Genomic DNA, 20,859 nt, shown 5'->3' with positions numbered 1-20,859 from the left:
TTATTCAGTTCAGTTATCCAGTACTATCCATGTAGTGCACGCACAACTACTGCGGCCGGCGGCGTCGAACCGAGCGAGACCAGGCCCCTGTTCCGCGGGTCAAAACGCCTTCGCCAACTCAGCTAATCCCAGTTCCTTGCCAGGCTTGCCGTCCCTCTTCCCATCCGCCTCAAGCTTTCTAGCGCCGCCGTGCTCTTCAAGACATCCCCAAGAACTGTCGAGCGCCCTGGTGGCATACTCCATTGCTAGCCCATGTCGCACGACTTTTCCACTCAGGTCAACCAGGCGCCCTACTCGCCCGCCCCGACTCACTTTTCCCACCAGAGCATGGCCGACCCTAACATGCAGTCGCGCCAGCAGCAGGCCGTCGCCTATCCTTCACCGCACTCGTACCCGTCGCCCTCAATGCAGCCCACATACACGTATCCGCCTCCCCAGGGCCAGCAGAGCAACGAGGGCTATCGCAGCTCTCCGCAAGGCGCTCAGATGTCGTTGCCGCCCCTCAATCTGCCGCCAATACGTCTGCAAGATGGACAGCAGTCCCAGGCGCAACCTCAGCAGCCGCCCCAGCCCATGGGATCTCCACTCCCACCACCACAACACGGCATGCAGCAATACTACCCTCACCCAGGGCATGCGCAGCCCGGACAGCCCATGATGGGCAACATGGGCGGTCCGCAGTTCAATGCGATGCGATACCAGCTGCCGCCGCAGGGCGATCAGAGAGTGCTATCTGGCGGTCGCCACAAGAAGGAAATCAAGCGTCGCACAAAGACTGGCTGTCTGACATGTCGCAAGCGAAGAATAAAGGTGAGTGCATACGTCAATGAGACGCGGTGCAGACGCGACGCGAAGCCAGAGGAGCTATTGCCTGGTCGCTTGCTTAACCGAGCGAGGAACCCAAACTCCTCTAATCCAACCTCTCGCGTGTCAGAAACGACCGACTGTGCAGCACGGTGCAGCAACACGGTTGGCAAGTGTGTTGCAGCGTCAGCTACATCAACCGTGTTGTCGTGCGCTGCCAACACCCTTGGTCTTGTTTCTGGCAAATTTTCTGCATCGCGCACCAACATCATTACTCACCTGCACATGCGCTAACCACCATCCCGACAGTGCGACGAAGCCCACCCCATGTGTAGAAACTGTCAGAAGAGTAAACGAGAGTGTCTTGGTTACGACCCAATTTTCAAACAGCAATCCGGTCCCGCCCAAATACAACCTGCCCCCAACTCAGCGCCCGCACCCCACGCGACAAGCGCACCGGCGCCGGCCCCGTCGTCCTCCAACTACAGCCAGAGTCCGGTACCTCAGGGTTACGCGCCTGCCTCGTCTGCTGGGTACGCGACTGCCGCACCTGCTACGAGCGGAGAGCATCAGCAGGCCAACTTCCACGCCATAGACCCTGCACTCGCGCAGGCCGATCCTGGTCTTCAACAAAACCAACATTATAACGGTGTACACACCATGGATCCCGCCATGAGAGGGCCTCCAGGTGCCAACCCTTACCCACCTCCACCAGAGCCTATGAAAGGTGGGTACCCTGCTCCTCATCGTCTTATTAATCCTAACCCAGATTCAGGCAAGCGGTTGAATATGCAAGACCTCTTCGGAATATGTAACCACAGCCCGCCCGACGTTCCTCAGCGAACTTCACCAGTGCCGCGTGAACTTGACGATGAATTCTCCCGCATCTTCCTCAACGACTATTGTCAAGGCCTCGACGTCGTACTCGAAACCACCTGGTTCTCAGCTAACAACAATGCGCTCAATAGAGTTTTCAGCGACCGATACCTACATGAAGAGGCCGCCTTCTTTACCGAGACCATCAAGTACAAGGCTACCCAGGATGCTGATATGACGAGCATCTTTAGTCAAGAAGCTCGTCTTTTATGGCACCTGCTAAGCACTTGCAAGCATATGCTCCCGGCCACTAATGGCTCGCCGCCAGAGGGCGAGGATTTCCAAATGCGAGAAGCTAGAGCAAGACTCGACGTCCTGGAAGCTCTCCTCACAAATCAGAATTTGGAGTCTAACCCCACACGTCAACTCGAATATCCGTCCAACCTGGATGACGAGGCGAGGGCACAAGTCAGCTTCTGGCAACATCTTGGTGATTTCGTCCAATATTCCGATTCCGATATCGCACCGCCAGGAGCCGCAGACAACGCCTTGGGTATTCTGCGTACCGTCCTGCACATGCGCGAGGTGCGCGACGCCATCTACTCTATCGCCATCGCACGGCACTACGGTTCCCGCATCGGCGGGTTCCCCAATGCTCTGCCTACTCCCGTCGGCCAACCTCCTGAGAGCGACTTGAACAAGCTTCTCGTCGCCATGTCCTTTATCAGCCACGAGTCTCGATCTGCTACGCAACAGGTCCTTGCACGCATCTGTGACATGGCCATGTTCTCTTGGACTGCTTCGAGGATGCCAGGGGGTCCGGGCCAGGAGCGACCGGTTGGTGGTCCACTGCCGTACCCTCATCAATAGTGTTTGATGTATGGTGCGAAGTGTAGCGGAGGGTATGTGCATTGTTCCGATCTCGGCCGCGATCATTTTGATTGGGCTATCATATGGATTGGCAGTGATATTGTACCGCCTGCACATTATCCCGATGACAGGTATCATATGGATTGGCAGTGTGATTGTACCGCCTGCATAAAGGAGACGAACATGTTCGAGCTTTGGCTTGAACAGAAGAGGTTGGACAAGGAGAAGGGGACATCCGAGCTGGAACCCATTTTCGAGCTGAGTTCCATTGTTTTGCATTGAAGCGGGGGCGTTGTTTTATTGTTTTCTTAGCCATTGCCATTGCTTTGGCAATTTGCACTTTCGTTGATGACTGCTTCTATACTCCCCCCGACACACACTCTGTAACCCCGCACCTACGTTTTTACGATTCTTTGTTGCATCTACCGTGCGTTACGGAGCTGGTGGGTTTTCTTTCTTGTTTTCGTTTTGGGCAGGCATTCACATGCACAAGATATACCCGGTTCGTCGATCGTGTCCTGTTCATCTTATTCGTATACATGGCAGAACTCTATAAGTTCTTTGCTTTAATCAATTTGGTTCTTTGGACTGTTATGGAAGATGTGGAGACGGCCGTTACATTTATGGGGTTTAGAGATTGGATATGTAGGGAATCAGAGCTATCAATCGCATTATACTCTTGAGTCTACTATTGTTTGTCCTGAATGCGACTGCTGGTGTTCTTCAATTCGTTCCATGACATGCGAGACGGCTAAACAATGCCCCTGAGCATTAGTAGCATTCCACTCGCCTATCAGGTCCAAACCCCTTCTAGCAAACCTCAATGTAGACGTGACACGACATTATGCTCGGGAAATGAGCCGACACGGAAACCGTTCTCCGCTCGCGATCAGAAGCACCACGTCTGCCAGCCACCACCACCACCATCATCAGCCCTTCGTGTCATCATTACACAAGAACGGCGACTAAGCCGAGTGGTTCGCTTGTGGGCAGCTGCAGGATTTGTATCAGGTAGCACTAGGAGAGCGCAGGGCGATACAACATGCCCACTTTGTTGCACCATCATACACAAAACTCTGTGTTTGGCCATTCGGAGAATTCTCCTCGTTTTGGGGAAAGCAAGTGTGAGGATGACCATGATGATGATGCTCAAGAAGTGGTGTGACGGAAAGGGATTGGGTCGCAACATCAGCATACGAATAACTCGCCCAACCCAATATATGAGTGATGATCAGAGTTGCAGACTGTAGGGCTCCACTATATAAACGCTTTCTTAAAACGACGCGCGTTGTAAACTCGACAAGGTAACCTTTTGCCTTTGTTATCCGTCCTTGGTTGGCGAACCAAAGCGATACTCGAGTAATCTGATCACGATATGGTATGCTTGTCTTTCTCCCTTTCTCATGGCTTGAACTTTGCATATGCGGTGCACCAGCTTAGCAGCGCTAAAACGGTTACGCCTTCCTTATCAGGTCAACGCATTACCATTGGTTTGGACGACACAATCGGCACTTCTTCTCGGCTCGTCGATTCGTATCATGTAGTACGTTACTGTCATGCTTGTAGCACACCAGCTGACGTTGCTGGAGGTCTGGTAAAACGCCTCCGGTTTACAGAGTCTGTGCACGGGGAGATGTCTAGTTGAATAGATCGATGTGTCGTTGTGGAAGGAGGGAACGTTAGCCGATCAGCCAACACGCCGTCTTAGTCTCAATAGTACACAGCCACGCGAAGGTCATGCTTTTGCATTGCGCCTATGGTATTGCCACTCTCACAGTTGTGAACTTTTGAATTCCTGTCCAGCCTATCGAACCCAACGCTCTCGACCCGCACAACTGGAACGCAAACCATCCTACGGTACTCGGTGGGATTTGCTGAAGAGGCTCACGCTCGACTGAAAACCTATCGTTTCTTGTGAGCAGTTTCTTGCTAGGCCAGGTCTGGGATACGCACATCCTCTGGTACAGTATATTCTTGGAGTTTTGCCTTGTCCGACCATTCTTTACAGTCATGGTAGTATCTATTACCCTCAAACTTGTACCACCATCGGTGACAGGTCGCTTCAAGTCGCTTATTCATGGACACTTGACGCGTTTCTGACTCATAGCCCACAGACGTGATACAATGAGTCCCAGCGTCCACTTGAAGGCCACGCGATCTGGCCATGGCTTCATACTCAAGAACTCTCTCCCATATACATTCCACGAAAGATCTAAGGCCAGACGTTTCAAGGTCCGTGAAAGCCATGGCTTTTGCGAGGCTCCACGATGACTCTAGGCTGGTTTTGAAGTCCCACTCGACACGATGTAATTGGTAACCACTATCAGAAGGTTCATGTCTCATATACCAGTATTCCCTTATCATCGACATGACCGCGTCAAGAAATACCTGGTGTACCGACTTCGTATAGTCAATTTCAACCCGGCTTGATGGTTGGACTAGAGCCATAAAGCCGTAAACTTTATCCCGTGGATCCTGGCACTTCTTATCACAGAAAAGGCCGACATTGATTGTAGTATAGTCCGTCACACTCACATCAGTATGACGGTCAAAGATATGCCGCCATAACTGCGCATCCACCATTCGACTGGTGCTCGGCAATATTTTTTGGATCTTGTCCCCAAGTTCTTCTCTTTTCGTGCGTAGGGACTCCCATGAGATCCACACGTTTCCTTCGACTAGAACACGTACGTGCTTATTGAGCAACAATTCCTGTACGATCCAAAGTCGGTCAAAGTATGGATTATGCAGCAGGGCGAGCGTTGGCCAATCGAAAGACTTTTTGTCGTCACTGGAACCATCTTCGCGGCGGCCATGCTTAAGATATGATTGAACCCCGTTATTGAAGTCCAAAGCTGCCTGTTTCGTCGAGGGAGTACATGTCGTTTCATTCTGCAGCCAGACCAGCACGTAATCACATCGGCTGTAAATCTTCCACATCATCTTGACTTGATGGCTTCGCTCTTCAGAGTTCGACTGGTCGATGCTGATCTGATCGATCCATAGGTAATCGTCCGCCTCATAAGTTCTCAGAAAGTTGAGAAGGTTCATCCGAATCTCGAACTCTTTGCTATCAATGCTGACAGATCCAGTCGGGCGTTCGTCTCCCCATGTATACGATAGAGCAACATACGATGGAGCACTCTCGGAGTCGAAAGTTATAAGACAATAGTCCACAGTATGTTCGGATGAGTTGCGCAGTTTGAGTAGACGAATCTGGTGCTTTTCGGAATCGAGAGGCTGATGCTTGTAGAATCTGCCGACACAATTGGTATTGGCCTGTGCATAGGCCATTGCTCTATCACATGAGATGTGCCAAGAAATATATGGGGTAACCTGGCAGGGCCCTCACTCGGAGATAGAGAGGACCAGCCCGACGCATTCGCTAATGGCGGGAAGAAGCGTTCTGTAGGACTGAAAGACTTTCCAACTCGAGTAAGCAGAATGACAAGAGCTTTCCTACAAGAAGAGATTGTCGCTTTCCGATGTCTTCAAATACGTCCAGCCATGTGGAGGCTGTGCCCAAGACTCTAGACAACAAATGAGGCTGTGTAACAGTCAAGGCAGGTATTCGGCCAATAGCATCATTTACTCGCTTGGACAATCCTGCAGCCTGGCTGACACATCTTAGCCGAGCACCCCGCGTCAGGCTGCGTTGCGAACAGTCGCTTCTTTCGGTTTCACTGACCACCACATAACTTGGCAGTGAACCAAACAGTGCGGTTGATCACAAGACAGGGGAACTATGAAGAACATAAATCAGACTGCCCAACGCCATGGGAGAGGTTCCACAACGCCGATGAGGCGAGGTGATCATCTTTATGAGGCCCCAATACCGCGAAACTATCGTCTCTTGCCTACTACGAGCCAGCAAGCCAGCGATCGTTTTCAGGCCCTTCTCGGACCAATCGGTCGTTCCTTCCATGCTGCATATGAAAAGGTAGCATCAACGAGAAGGCGTTCCGTGGTTAAGCATTGCTAACCTGCGCAGATTGACGTGGCAATAAAGGAGACTCTCGAGGAAACCACGCAGTCTGTTCAGGAAACCCATCGAGAGCAAGATTCTACAGGCCAGTTAGCGGACCGCTTTACCATCACTGCCGAGGGCATAAAGCTTGCAGCAAGCACTACGTATGCCGGTGCCGCTGAAGGAACTACATTGGCCGATCCGAATTTCGCTACTACAGTGAACAGCTCTACGAAGAATTCTAGTGCAAGAGAACCCGTTTATAGAGAACTGCAAGGCGCAAATGATTTTCGGCTCATAAAGGTGTCCCCGAAGAATGGACAAGGCTTAGAGTGCAAGATTATCTACAGTTCGCTTCGCCATCCACCAGATTATATTGCGATTTCTTATGCATGGGGGGATGGCTTTGATAAGAGACAGATAGATTTGGAAGGCATTGAACGCGTTTCAGTCAACGCGAATCTTTACGATGCCCTAGTGGCTGTCCGCGAATCAGACAAGGCCATTCTCGTTTGGATAGACGGACTCTCAATTGACCAAGAGAACAAAATAGAACGCGCTAAGCAGGTCCAGTTGATGGACAAGATTTATCGACAGGCAACATCTGTTGCCATTTGGCTTGGACGTGAAGCGGATGATAGTGGGCGGGCGATACAACTGTTGATGAATTCGGTGGTCCCAGCGACAAGCGAATGGACCAGCCGTTTGGAACATCGCGACTTGAAAGCTTTGCTCTCTCTATTCAGGAGAAATTATTGGAGTCGGCTTTGGGTTGTACAGGAAGTATTTCATGCAAAGAGCAAGGTAGTCTACTGCGGCTCTTCTAAACTCCCCTGGTACCTACATAAGAAGGCATCAGATGCTCTTTGGCAACACGAAAGCGACCCTTACCTCTGGACAGGACCAAGTAGCTTTCCAGACGTTCAACGTCTCATGGTGTCAGGCCCGAACTCTCTGCTAGAAGTTTTACGAGCTTGCCGAAGGAAGCTAAGCGAGAACCCAAGGGATAAGATTTTCGGTGTGCTAGGCATACTCCCAAGGGATATACGCGAACGCCTACATGTGAGTTATGACACATCTGTCAAGTCTCTATACTTGGAAGTCGCCCAACTCATCGTCCGTTCCACACGTCGCCTTGATGTGATGCGCGAAACGATTCACTTTCCTGTTCAGGTCAGCTTTACCGACTTACCTACATGGTGTCCAGATTGGGCACAGGTTCCAGAAAACTCAGCTTTGTCTTCAGATAACTTCTCGGCTGCAAGCGACCGCGACGCGGAATACGAGTTCAAGGACGAATTCCGGAAGCTTGAAATCTCTGCCATCGAACTGGATATTATCGATACGACCGGTGTGGCGGTAGGCACTCTGTGCTCGTTACAAGATTATCTCATGGCCTTTCTGAACTGGCGGGTGCTGCTTCTTTCTCATTTCGACATTACGGAAAACGAAGAGAAGGACCATCCGCGCGTCGATGACTTCTGCAAAACGCTCTCACTAGGTCAGCCACTTGAGGAATTGAAGCACTCCTGGACAAGAGCCTGCTATTACATCTTCTCTTCATGGATTCAGGAGCGATTCCCACGTCTTCAGCTGGACCGCAAGTTCCAGCAACTAGGGGAGCCGGACAGCTTGCAAACCCATGAGCAACGATCATTCATTCAAAAATACTTTGGGGACAGGATGGTGCGTGCAATCTTTTACATCACTTTCTCTGCTGACGTAATGTAAAATCTACAGATGGGCAGAACCTTTTGCATCACGAGAGACGGATTAATGGGCATGGGAACGGGTTTCATGAGCCGCGAAGACATCGTCATTGTACCGCTTGGCTGTTCGACACCCATCATACTGCGTGCGGAAGGCGAAAGCGATGAGTATCGTTACGTTGGGGACGTCTATATCCATGGTTATATGCATGGCGAAGCTCTCGAAAGCGACAAGCCAGTCAACAAGTACAAGCTACACTGAAACGCCGATAGCTCATCAGATCTTCCTTTGGTGACTAGACGCTACATGTGGTGATTGTTGTTGCAGCCAGCTACTATCCTCGATCTAGCTCCGCAAATATGCGATGCTAGAAGATGTAGGAAAACTGATCTAACCTGGTCCACTGGTAGCTATGAGACTAGATAACAAGCTCTTCAGACACAAGAGCAACATGCACACAAAATCCATTTCACCCACCCACTTTTGTGTGGATATGTAAGTTCGGAAGATAGTCCCTAATGTGGACGGCACCTGCACGGAGTTTTGGGGAGTTGTATTGTACAAACCCGGTTAGCCAGCCTCGTACGTCACCAAGTTTCGAGACACTAAAGTTTCTACCGACGGGGCCAGATCAACGGCCGGAACTTGCGATTGTGTTCGGCTTTGACACTCGGTAACGCATGTCCGTCCAAACCGCCGTCTCGAAGTGCGGGCGATAGAAGGAGGGGTATGGGGATGATTGATTATCCATTTTAGTTTAGCTGGGCGGGGATTCGCTCGTACGAAGGTAGGTGGGACTAGCGCGCGTGCATTTCCGGCAGCTCATGCACTACCACGATCACTACCGCAGCATATCATGTACTATCGTCACGTACGATGTGTATCGGTTGCGCTAGCCGGCAAATTCGACTTGTACGATACGTACTTACTGTGAAGCTAGTGCCAGATCTTTGCTTGCTTACATCGCATTGCGCATCGTTCATTGTGTTCCGTGCTCACATATTAGCCTGCCGTGTTGTGAGTCGTAAAGCTTGAGTTGTTCTGTACGTTGCTTGTCTCGTTGATCGACTGCGTTGCTCGACTGATTCCCCCATGCCAGTGGTCCCAGGTTCTGAATACTTACATTTCGCGTTTCCAAGTTTGTGATCCGAACAGGTCTGAGCTCGGGAGGTGGGGGAAGCATGTGTCGCATAGGAAGCCACGAAGAAAGACCCGGGCTACATAATGAGGGTAGCCCCAGATTCCAATCCCAACACCGGGCAACCCATTTTTACGACTGCCTCTAGCACAATGACCTCTTCCAACAACAAGGACATGCGTCCGGCCCTACGCGCGCCGTACAAGACTGTGGATGGCGTGGAGATACCGACGGACATATACCTCCCAACTAAGGTGTCGCAGAGAGATGCGCCGGTGTTGATCATGTGTGTGTGTTTCCATCATCTTCCCACCCTTGAGAAAGTTCCCCGAAAAGAGACCTAAAGAGATTGAGAAAGTCGTGACCTGTAAAAGCTGGGGTGGATCACAATCATCATGTACCCTTCTAACTCATTCTCTCAAGACTCAGCTTAACCCACGTCCAAGCTGTCTGACTCTGCTCCAGGATTCACGGCGGTGCCTTCATGCTCGGCCATGCGGGCATAAACAATCGAGACCAGATCGCCGACTGCGTGGAGCGAGGTTGGATCGTTCTCTCGATCGAACATCGGCTTTGTCCGGGCGTGAATGTGCTGGAGGGGCCGATGGAGGATGTAAAGGATGTTTTAGGTTGGGCGCAGAACGGAGGTTTGGCGGAGGTCTTAAAAGAGAGCGAAAATGGGAAGAGTGTCCGCGCCGATGAGGGCAGGGTGATGGTTATGGGGACTAGCTCGGGGGGACATCTTGCGCTGTCTACGGTGAGAGACTTCTTCTTTTTTGGTCTGGCTTACTCAGTTGGCAATTATGCATGGGAGATGTGCGAGGAAACTGCAAGCTGTTCCCACAGGGAACATTCAAAGAAAATATCGAGCACAAAACTGACGAAAAGAAAAAAGGCCTGGACATCATCCACGCCACCCCTCGCGATCCTCGACTTCTATGGCGCAAAATCCTTTTCCTCCCCCTTCTGGACTCAGCCCATCCCCGAGATGCCCGCCGCCTTCCACGCGCCTCTACCCGCATCCGACGTCGCCGCCGTGCATGCCGAAAAAACAGTCTTCATAGGCGGCACCTCCCTCGAAGGCCAGCCCGCCGACCCAACCCATCCCAACCCGCAACAGCGCCAAGCCTTCGCCATGCACGCCATCGCCACAGGAAAAGTGCTGAATTCCATATGGCCCCGCTACCCTGCCGACCTGCAACTAATTGACCCGGTGCTCAAGGTGAGTTCGTCGTGGCCGCCAACGGCGATTGTGCATGGCACGGCGGACCAGACGATTCCGATCGCGATGAGTAAAGAGTTGGAGAAGAGATTAAGGGAGGCGGGGGTCAAGACAAGTTTATTTGAGGTTCAAGGGGAGCCTCATACGTTTGCTGGGAAGATGACGAAAGGAAGCGCGACGTGGGATAGTCAGAGGAGGGGGTTTGACTGGCTGGAAGAGAGGCTAGAGGAATCGTACGCAGTAAAATGAAGGGAGAAGCCTCTTTATATCAGTACGAAGTTGAGCATCAACATCCATCCACATCTCGAATTTCCCTTCTACATGTATCCTTTCCCCACCCTCTACCACTGTTCCCCATCCCCCAGCACCCGGTGCAACAAGACTCTCCCAAACTTGCTCTCCCCGGGACTCCTCGTACACCAGCCCACTCTATTACCCCTCCTTGAATCCCTCCAACCTCCCGCGTCTCCCACGACTTCCTCGCTCAAATCGCCTTGTCCCTCTGTAATTGGTCGACCCCTCCGATCAACAATCGTACATCCCCTCGTCCACTGCCCACTCGTCTCAACCCTGACATCTTCCTCTTTGAACTTCCACGCGCTATTGTTGGGACAGAGCGCGTACTATTAAGCGAAGAAAAGAAAAAGATAGTCAGCAAGCGTGTCACATGTGTTGAGGATAAGTTAAAAAAAGAACTTACCCAAATAGTCAGCGGGTCGTGTAGTTGAAGACCAGCTTTCGTAGCATCTTGCTGCGGATTCAAACTCGCATTCTTCTTGAACGTTGCATCGAGAAAAAGACTAGTCCATTCCGCCATGGGACTCCCTTTGATCGGCTTCAAATTGATATAATCTTCATACATGGCCTTGGGCAACACATGCAACTCGGTCGTGTCGAGCGGGAATAATTTGATCGTCAGCCTCTTGCTCAACTTCTCCGGATACGGAGGGAGCTGCTCTTTCTTGCCGTTGGAGATGACAGGTGGCATGGTGAGATGCGGGTTTTGAGACGTTAGTGCGAAGACGCGGGCTGATGCAATGGAGTCGGCGTAGGTATTGAACTCGGCGTCGGGTGTCATCTGGTTGCGCTTGTTTAGCGAATATCGAAGAGGGGTGTTGGGCTGTTTTATCAAGCCGAATGGTGGAACGGAAATGGAGAGGGTAGATGCGGAATAGATGAGGTGGAGAGGCGGCGGTGAACGCTATGAATAGCCTCAGTGAAGGGGAGGAGGAAGACGTGACGAAAAGAAAAAAGGACAAGAACTTACGTTTCCAGGCGCGTCGATAGCACCGCCCATGACAACCACCTCCTTGACTCTCAGGAACGTCTCCGGTTCCTTCGCGGCAGCGATGGCAAGGTTCGTTAGTGGTCCGACGGCTACAATGGTAATCGTACCCGGCTCGTTCTCCCTCAACAAGTCGAGCATGACTTCGTGTGCGGGTTTGAGCGACGGCGTAAAGAGCGAGTGCTTCTCCTTGACCTTCTGCAGCGCTGCAGCTTCTTCCGGCGCAAGATTCTTCGGCTGGGGCGTGAAGAGCGATTTCCACGTCTCTTCAGGCGAGAGATGGGGGTGCTGTTATGCATCAGCGAGAATACTACGAGGCGTTGGAATGGTAGGAAAAAGCTTACGCTATGATGTATACCTCCGAGTCCATCGACACCGTCTAAGATAGTATGTTAGTCTTTGGGTCGCGAACCAATCCCCTGAAGGAGCATGTCGTTCTTACGGAAGAAGTCTGCGACCATCATATGTTCCGCCAACGGCTCTTCAGCACCAACAGCAACTGTCATACACATCAGTAAGTTCTCCGTTCCACCGGCAGCGATTACAATCGCTCAAACCTACCAATAGGTTTCCTCGCATTCAACGTTTCAAACCCTTCTGGTCTCCCATTCTCCTTCCGCCACGCCCTCTCTTTCTCGATATAATGGAAAAGCGTGACCACGTTTCTCAGACAATTCTTCACCTCGACATTGCCAAAAGTCAGACTCAACATCAGTATATCCAGCTCCTCACTCTTAGCCGAGAAGGCTAGAAGCATGGCTAGGATGTCATCAATGCCCTGTTGTTATTCTCTTATTAGCCTCTGTTCTCTTCTTGTTGTTCTATCGTTGCTCTTTCTCCACGATCCTTGTCCACCGTCAACCGCCACTACAGTAGGTCTTCCCCCACCGACTTTTACCCCGCACTTTTTGGTTCGCAAGATGGAACTCACAGGGTCAGTGTCTATGATGATTTTGTTGGGTGCCATGGTTTCGGTATGCTCAGGTGCGGTCAAATTGAAAATGCTTTTGTTGTATCAATGTAGCGAATGTTGTTTGCTGCATGGAAGTCGCACACTCCGATACGTATGTACGATTAGATAACTAGCGGCCATGCACTACCCACTTGCATCCCTACACCAAACCACGCGTGGCAGGTGTACATTTCCCGCAAACGCGCAAACGCGGAGTTCACCGATAGCGCTCGACTCCACTCTGCAGTTGTGGATCCGCGAAATGTGTCCCATGTTACATCGAAAGGGAGTAGTTGCAAATGTGAAATCGAATCCAAGTGGACGGATATACATTTGCTTATATGTAAAAAGATTTCCCTTATAAAAAAGACAAGCGATTCATAACCCAATCGCCAGCAGGGGAACAAAACGCCGATTGGACCATATCTCTAACACGTTTGCCCTCCCAATCGCCTGGCAGAAGAGCCCTAGGCTGGGGATTTGAAACCTCCCTTTTCCTCCCAACTCCTAATTTGTCTCTGGTCTTGAACACCGCTTTTCCCACGTTTGTTGTGCGTATATACCGAATACAAGGCGACCGTTTTCGCTGCCCAAGCGTGTAGGCACGTGTCGTGATGCGTGAACATAGTCCAAATCTCGTTGCAATCTAGTAGACCTTCTTCTTCTCGTCGACAGAGAACTGTCCGGGGCCCATGTTGACCAGCAAGAGGAGACCGCCAACGATTGAAAGGATTTGGAAGAAGTCGTACTTGGCGAAATCCTTGTGGGGGTGGTGCGGGTGCAGCGTCCACCAGTTGTTGACATACAGGTTGAAGACGCTGAGGATAAGAACGAGCATGATGGCGCTGAACTTCGCCTTGAAACCTAGTGTAAAAAGTCAGCATATGCCTCTTGCATCTAGCAGATCGTAAATAGGAATATTGCTTACCGACAACAACCATGATGCAAGCCACAAGTCCCAGCAGACTAGCAATAATCCTCCAGAAACCCCAGTCACCACGGAACACGAATCCGACAAAAAGGAAGATAAGCAGCACACGTCCAGCAAGCTGGAAGTACATCTTCTTGTCCTTTTCATCGAGCTGAGGCAGACCAGCGGGCGCGAACTTCTTGCGAACCCACGAGTCACTCAAAACCATGAGCAGACCGCCCATGACGGACAAGTTGCGCAGGAAGAAGTTGAGATCAAAGACGAGTCCATAGCCAATTCCTTGCAAAACGACAACAGCCATGAGGCCCGCGACGCTGAATTCGGAGTATTTGCGGAAGATGACGCCGAAGGAGCAAACTATCATGAGGATGATGTTTGTGATGAGGAAGAGATGCGTTACGCCGTTCCAGACTGTAGAAGAGGAGACCGTGTTAGCAGTCCATCCACGCGGGAAGGGGAAGTGTGAGGGTCACGTACTATGGCGGTAGTCGTGGAGGTATGTGAGCTGATCGGTCCATTGCGTAACGATTCTAAGCGCATCTTCGAGGAAAGTAACAACGATGAGGAAGCGACCAATGCCAGGGAGGTATCTAGTATCGGTCGTGAGTTAGCCATGTTCTCAGACTCGCCAAGTCCTCGAGGCGGGCGGTGTGCGTGTGTGTAACACACCATCCTATGTACAGAGAGCAGTACTCACGGCTTGATGGGGTCGGCGACAGTGTCCAGCATGTCCTCGAGCTTGCTCGTCTGTGCTCTCAATTGATCGAGCGGACTGGGGTCATTCCTGCTGTCGTCGTTGCGCCCCGAATTGCCAAACGGGGACTGGTTGCCCAGGTGGTAGCCAGCTGTGCCGCGTATCTGCGCCATGGCTGGGTCGTGTAGTGTGGAAAGAGAACGAAAGACGAGGTGGGTGGGCGGCGGAGTTGTAGGTCAGAGCCCTGTAGTGATTTGGGCACTCCGAACAGGTGTCCTTGACGCGATTGAACTTCGGAAACGTCAGATTATGTCAGCCAGCTAGACCTATTGCGCGCGCGAAACCTTGCCCACCTGTAGTCTCACTACAACTCCTTCTGTTCCAGGCTAGTGTAGTAAATTGCAGGGTGCAACTATCAATTAGCAGGCTGCGCGTGATGGCCGCAGATATATATGTATATTGCGCCCGCCGTCGTGTGCGGTTCCCAAGGTTGAGGGTCGTTGCGCTCGTCCCTCGGTTCGCGCAACCTACTAGAATACCACTTTGAGGCCAGATTGCTGCAATCGACACTCTTACCTATGGCGTCAGAAATGTGAGTCGGTACGAAATAATCCCGGCCCAATTCTGAACTAGCTGATTCACGACTTGGCACGGGCTTCCGCTATTACAGTGGAGTGTGGATGTATTTATAGTATTCACCGCTGACTCTACAAATAATCAAGGGACGGTATCACAGGGCTCGCAATTGGCTCGCACATTGAGTTGTCAACCACAGTTTCTAACTCGATAGTTTTTTTCCTTTCCAGCATAGAGTCTGCGATCTGATGTAGTATTGAAGTACACGACGAGAACGCAAGAGAAGCTCTTGCAAATAACTATCAGATGCAACCCCCACACGCCGATTGCTTTTCCATTAACCTGGACAGCAAAGCAAAGTAGAGGAAGGAACCTACATCCGATGGTCCTGTTCCAACCATGCCCATGCTTACAAGTAGACAATTCCGCCGCCGTCGTATTGAGTTGTGCCCGCCCATCCGTCATGCCAAATATGATACCATCGTGATGAACATTGCCAACCATCGCATTGACACCAAGGTCTTCCCCGACAGAAATATCCACGTCGTCTGGGTACATGTATGTGTACCCAAGGTCTCGAGACTACTGCAGTCCATCCACCTCACATGACAGCCCAGTCATCGGCGTCATCGCCAGTCTTGGGGTTGAACTCCTCAGCAAGGATCTGGTACCTGGAGCTGGGGTTCTTGTTTTCCTTGATGACCTCAGTCGGCCTGACTGGCTTGGCGGACTGTTGTGGCTTCGTCTCAGTGACGTTGCTGAGCTCTTCGGCGAGTTCCTCGTTCACCGTCTTGCGCTTGGTCTTGCCACCCTTGGGGACCGTGGTCCAGGCGGAGTCTTCCATAGCCAGTCTCATCTGCTCTTCCTCCGAAGGGAGGTTGTTGAGAGGAGCGGAAGCCTTGGCAGCGCCGTTGGTGGGGGCAGTGGTTGTAGTAGCGGTCTGAGCGGGAGCCTCAAAGGTGTCAAGTAGCTGGCCAGTCGGAGCAGGCTTGGGAGGCTGGACGGCGCCGCGAGATGCCTTGGAAGACACCTCGGTCCAGGCGTTCGAGGCAGGGGGCTTGCTCTGACCAAGACCGTTCTTGGCGGGCTCACCGCGAGCCTCACGAGCGACGCGACGCTGCTTCTCCTCGAGAGCCTTGCGCGCCTTCTCCTCTTCCTCGCGCGCGGCCTTGGCCTCTTCGGCCTTCTTCCTGTTCTGGCGCTGCTTCTTGGACTCGGTCGCAACCTCTGCCTTTTGTGTCTGCGCCTTGACTGACTTGGCTGGCTTCTCCGAGGGCTTGATGCTCATGACGGCGGGGGAGACGGGTCGCTCGCCGAGCATATCGGAGACATCCTTGCCGCTTGGGGCCTTGTTTGTGTAGGCGGCGGGCGGTGCGACCTCCTCGTCGGCAGCTTGCTTGGGCGCGGCTTGCTTCAGGGTATCGGCAGCCTTGTTTCCAGCATCCTGAACAGCCGTCTTGACAGACTTGCGGGGCGCCTTGGTAGTCTTCTTTGCGGCCTTGGGCTTCTTCTCCGAGCTGTCCCAGTTGACCGCCTCCTTGAGCGACGAGGTTGTGGACTTGCCCGTGGTTGATCGTCCTCGCACATCGGCGGTGTTGCCTTGGTGCATGTAGTACCAGTAGACAGCGCCTCCAATGGCCAGGAATACGGCCCAGCTCATCCACGGCTCCATGATGTAAGAGGTGGATGTGTGTGCGTCGACGTGTTCAACGATTCGAGGGTGCGGCGGTGACTACTACACAAGGTCCAATGTCAACGCTGTACGGCAATGCAACAGCTGGCAGAGCAAACCGCCAGAGGATGACGGAGTTGGGGGAGGCGGAGCAAGGAGTACTGAACAAAAGGGGCTTACAGGTAATTAGTTTTGCCTTGGCCCGGGCGTCGTAATGGTGGTGAAGAGACGCGTCGCACAGGCTGCTTTGCTCGACGGCTTCAATGGCGTTGCGAGAAGAGGCCAGGTAAAGGTGTTGGAACCGCTTCGGGAGCTACGCAACCGTCGAGTGCAACCACGGAATCGCGCACTTGAGATTGGCGCCGCGCTTCTGAGGGAATCTGTCTTGGTCCACGTGCTACACCTTCACATCGACTTGGGTGTGTCGGAGCCAACAATGCAGGACGAGAGGAAGGAGAATTGCTGGACGTGGCAGGGTGAAGGTGCGAGTGGTAGTGAGCTTAGGAGTGCTTCCCCGTTCGGGATGCCGCTAAGCAGGGGTGAGTTGAGGCGCTGCGGCGGGTAGGATGCATCACACAAGGCGGATGATTATATTTCCTCTATGCAGTCATGACATCAATTCCCTTCTCTGTCTATCTTGTCGCGTCGCACACTTGTGTTCGTCCATCACTACTCAATGGCTCTATCTGCTCCCACGTGCAACTTGAAAAGGACACGAAGCATCAAGCACAGGCTCGCTCGCGCGGAGGCGGAAGGCTACCTCCGACACCCCCGACCCCCGACGGCGGCCTCTAACGTTTTAAGCGGCTTGACACCAAGCCATTCACAAGCCATTCATCATCTGCCGCTGCACCATTGGAATCCCTTTCGATATTGCCCTGTCTCACGAGCTGCTTCCCTCTGTGTTTCTTGTGTGGCCCCCCTTGCTTCGTGTAGCAGCCGTCGACGATCAGCAGTGAGAAGTACTGACACGTGAAAGGGCATGCATGGCACACGACGTCATATAGATAGGAACCGGCTCGCTCCAAGGGGAACACAGTACAGTAGTAGACACGAGCGAATGATATTCACCAAACAAAGGCTCCTGCAACCACAATCACAAAGCCTATGTACCAACCCAACCATAAGAAGAAGAACTCGTACCTCATAACTCATTACCCATATAGGTTCAATGTACAACAACAGCAAACCACCATAGTGTAATCCGCCTAGTTCGCCTTCAAAACACCCCAATCACAAAGACGCTCCAAAAGGAAACCCCCAAAACCTAGGCAAAACCCGCCATAACCTAGGGAATGAAAAAAACACCGCTCAACAGCGCCTTTTCTGCGCAACACCCTCGGCACCATCCTCACTCTTCCTTTTCCGTCCTCCCGCTTCACTGCTCAGGCTAGAACTACGGCTCATCGGGGGTGTCGCAACGCCCAGCGGAATCGTCACTCCCCGCGGTGGTATCGCCCCACCATGCATTTGCTGTCCCATTAAATGTGCCTCCTGTGGAGGAGACGGCAACTTCACTCCTTGCCCTTGCCCTCCCAACCCCACCGCTGCTGCCGCCGCCGCAGCCCGTTGCTGAGCCAGTAACGCCGCCTGATTCCTCTGCGCAATCTGCATCTGCCTTGCGATATCGCCTAGTCCCGGTCCTACGATATTCCTGTCCCCGATGATGGTCGCGCCGCAGTTGACGGTGATGTTGATGTTGGAGAAGCGCTTCACGCCTCTGACTTGCGTTGTCGATGTGTGTTCCCTTCTTGTTGGCGTTATTGGCGTCGGGGGACGACGCGCTGTTGTTGTTGTATCCTCTCCTTGTTCTGTTTTGTTCGTGTCGGTTGTGCTGTCGGTTGGGTCCTGGCCGCTGAGTACGGTGGATATGAGGTTTGCTATCCGTACGCTGTCCATTTGCGCAATGGAGATGATGTTTCCATGGCCTCGAATTTGTGTGGCGGCGTTGATGATGATTTCTGGTGTATCGTCATCGGAAGTTTCGTGGGGGTTGGAGTCTACTGCTTCTTGCAGTAAGGGGTCGTAGGGTGACGTTATGTTGGACATGGGCATGTTTGGGCCTATAATTGTGTGGTAGGCCGGTGGTGCTACTGTTGGTATCTGATCTTCTATATGAGAAGATGAGTGTGGAGTGTTGTTGTGAGGATGTGAAGTAGATAGTATGTTGTTGGTTGGTGTCGTCGATGAATTATTGTGGGTTATCGACGATGATGCTTTTACAAGATCTATTCCGCTGTTCTCTCGAAATGGGTCCATGACATATATGAACGGGTATTCTTCTAGCCAAGCAACAGATTCCCGAGTTTTGACGATATATCTTGTGGGGTATCGTGACCGTGGGGTCGTGGCGTGATGTTGGTGTGATGATTTGGTGCGACGATCATGCGAGTTCGGGTACTATGAGTACTGGTAAAATGTGTTGGTTAAAAGCTTTGCCGGTAAATTGTTGCGCAACCACGAAAACGTGTAGGATGTAGGAGTGAACCAATACCGGGTTATGTTGTTATGATGGAGTGTCTTGTTGATGACGTTTGCCGTGGATGATGGTATTCGTGCGTTATTCGCAGTACAAATCTAGACTTTGTTAACAACCGTTCAATTCCCCAGGCACCAGAGAATAGGAACCACAACCTTTTCGCTGTCCGCGCTGTACTCAGCAAACCTCCTCGGGCGATACGCACCAGCAGCCATTGATATTTGATATATATATATATACAGCCACATGCAGTCCTCCCGCATGTCATCCTCCCACAAACCACGACACCTGAAACAACCAACACAATACTCAACACAATAGGAAGAAGCCTAGCCTACACACCTCCGTACCCACCCCCAAACACCCACACGCCACACAGATCCATATCTTCCACAACAGCTAGCCCACACAGGCAGTTCGTAGGATCGCGCACTGAGCCTCCAGCATGGCCATTGTTGCTATTGTCACAATTAAGATGCGCTAAGCCGTTTACAGCACATTCACTCTGGTTGGCTGGCTAGGTATAGCCACATGCCGGCCTTGGGCGGGCAGTGTTTCGAGTCTGCGAATGACAATGACCAGAGGAACGAGCATCGTTTCGAACGAGGGCGAATCATGGCAAAAGGGAAGGTAGATGGTTGGAGGAGGGGCGGCTAAGCGCCCACGTACAAAACCGCACTTGCACGACAATAGCATCAACACACACGGTAAATTTGGTAATGTGATTTTGCTATAGTTGGGATGTGGCCGTGGCACGAAGACAGCGCCCATCTTCTTGGATACGAGGCATTGATCTGTGCGATGTGGTGCGTACAATATTCAGGCAAGCTTGTGCTGACTGTTTTGATGCCTGCCTTCCTAATGTCACGTTCAATAAGGCACAATAGCAAGAAATGCAGTACGCAAGAACTGTCCTGCTCTAACCAATGCCTGGGATGTTTGCTCTTACGCCGCATGCACGTGAAACGTCAGATGCTGGGGTGTGCAAAGTGTTGACCAAGACAATATGAGTCTGCTAGTATCGATGCTGCAGTGCTGGTGCTGATGACAACACGGGTGAGTGATAGGCGATCGTCTGATGATCTGGGTGCACAATACGAAGCCATCACCAAGACAATAGGATGAGGACACTAACGGGACTCACCCAAGTCCTTTGAGAGTTTCGTAATGAAAAACGTCAAGACGGTCTGTCTAATGGGTACAACCAACGATGTTTGTATTATGAAACCAGAAAGATGAGTTTCATAATGCTGGTATGGCATGTTGCTACTAGAGATACAAAGGTACTTGCAACGTACAGAATTCTCCGAAAGAGCCACACCGACACTTACGATACGGGGGCCTGTGCAAATCACTACGTTCATCCCGCATCCAACCCTCTGTCTCACCGCTCCACCCCATCATCCTCAGCTTCTGTCGCGAAGCTAACACAGTAGATGCGATTGGCTCGTTGCCAACACGTTGAGGGGCGCAAAAAAGAAAGAGGGAAGGCACAATAGGAATGCAATCTGCACTGCCAGCTGGTAGACGCTATATCTGCCATATGCCGATCATATTGCGAGACAGCAGTACTCATGACTGATAGGCTTAGACCACGTATTGTTGGTTGTACTCGAGTCCGCATCACGCCTCCCAAGGGCAAATACATGCCGAGTATACGCGAACCGCATCATTGCAATAGTCCTCCACCTGGCCTGAGACCGCCTCGAACTCGGCATCTGGAACCCAGCCAATGGCCCAAAA

The 20,859-nt window shown here is 51.9% G+C and overlaps 7 protein-coding genes across 7 annotated transcripts; 3 read left to right on the top strand and 4 right to left on the bottom strand.

The window, feature by feature from the left end:
- Positions 1–252: 252 nt before the first annotated feature.
- On the top strand, positions 253–2,490 carry J4E82_004421 (uncharacterized protein; the record flags this gene model as incomplete). Its single annotated transcript, XM_051730700.1, has 3 exons — positions 253–810; positions 1,114–1,531; positions 1,580–2,490. 3 exons carry the CDS (start codon positions 253–255, stop codon positions 2,488–2,490), a joined length of 1,887 nt encoding a protein of 628 aa, XP_051589456.1.
- Positions 2,491–6,289: 3,799 nt separating this feature from the next.
- On the top strand, positions 6,290–8,428 carry J4E82_004420 (uncharacterized protein; the record flags this gene model as incomplete). Its single annotated transcript, XM_051730699.1, has 3 exons — positions 6,290–6,430; positions 6,482–8,143; positions 8,198–8,428. The coding sequence occupies 3 exons, from the start codon at positions 6,290–6,292 to the stop codon at positions 8,426–8,428; spliced, it is 2,034 nt and encodes a 677-aa protein (XP_051589455.1).
- Positions 8,429–9,457: 1,029 nt separating this feature from the next.
- Positions 9,458–10,776, top strand: J4E82_004419 (uncharacterized protein; the record flags this gene model as incomplete). Its single annotated transcript, XM_051730698.1, has 3 exons — positions 9,458–9,591; positions 9,771–10,062; positions 10,201–10,776. The coding sequence occupies 3 exons, from the start codon at positions 9,458–9,460 to the stop codon at positions 10,774–10,776; spliced, it is 1,002 nt and encodes a 333-aa protein (XP_051589454.1).
- Positions 10,777–11,011: 235 nt separating this feature from the next.
- On the bottom strand, positions 11,012–12,569 carry J4E82_004418 (uncharacterized protein; the record flags this gene model as incomplete). The annotated part of the gene is made up of 6 exons (XM_051730697.1): positions 11,012–11,029; positions 11,228–11,728; positions 11,795–12,100; positions 12,157–12,191; positions 12,255–12,311; positions 12,374–12,569. 6 exons carry the CDS (start codon positions 12,567–12,569, stop codon positions 11,012–11,014), a joined length of 1,113 nt encoding a protein of 370 aa, XP_051589453.1.
- Positions 12,570–13,410: 841 nt separating this feature from the next.
- Positions 13,411–14,562, bottom strand: J4E82_004417 (uncharacterized protein; the record flags this gene model as incomplete). The annotated part of the gene is made up of 4 exons (XM_051730696.1): positions 13,411–13,628; positions 13,693–14,106; positions 14,173–14,285; positions 14,393–14,562. The coding sequence occupies 4 exons, from the start codon at positions 14,560–14,562 to the stop codon at positions 13,411–13,413; spliced, it is 915 nt and encodes a 304-aa protein (XP_051589452.1).
- Positions 14,563–15,566: 1,004 nt separating this feature from the next.
- Positions 15,567–16,637, bottom strand: J4E82_004416 (uncharacterized protein; the record flags this gene model as incomplete). The annotated part of the gene is made up of 1 exon (XM_051730695.1): positions 15,567–16,637. The coding sequence occupies one exon, from the start codon at positions 16,635–16,637 to the stop codon at positions 15,567–15,569; it is 1,071 nt and encodes a 356-aa protein (XP_051589451.1).
- Positions 16,638–17,948: 1,311 nt separating this feature from the next.
- On the bottom strand, positions 17,949–18,692 carry J4E82_004415 (uncharacterized protein; the record flags this gene model as incomplete). Its single annotated transcript, XM_051730694.1, has 1 exon — positions 17,949–18,692. The coding sequence occupies one exon, from the start codon at positions 18,690–18,692 to the stop codon at positions 17,949–17,951; it is 744 nt and encodes a 247-aa protein (XP_051589450.1).
- Between the last annotated feature and the right edge of the window lie 2,167 nt (positions 18,693–20,859).

Source organism: Alternaria postmessia, assembly GCF_024291825.1.
Source record: "Alternaria postmessia strain BMP 2775 chromosome Unknown scaffold_21, whole genome shotgun sequence".
NCBI lineage: Eukaryota > Fungi > Ascomycota > Dothideomycetes > Pleosporales > Pleosporaceae > Alternaria > Alternaria postmessia.
This window is presented reverse-complemented; position numbering and strand designations above follow the sequence as displayed.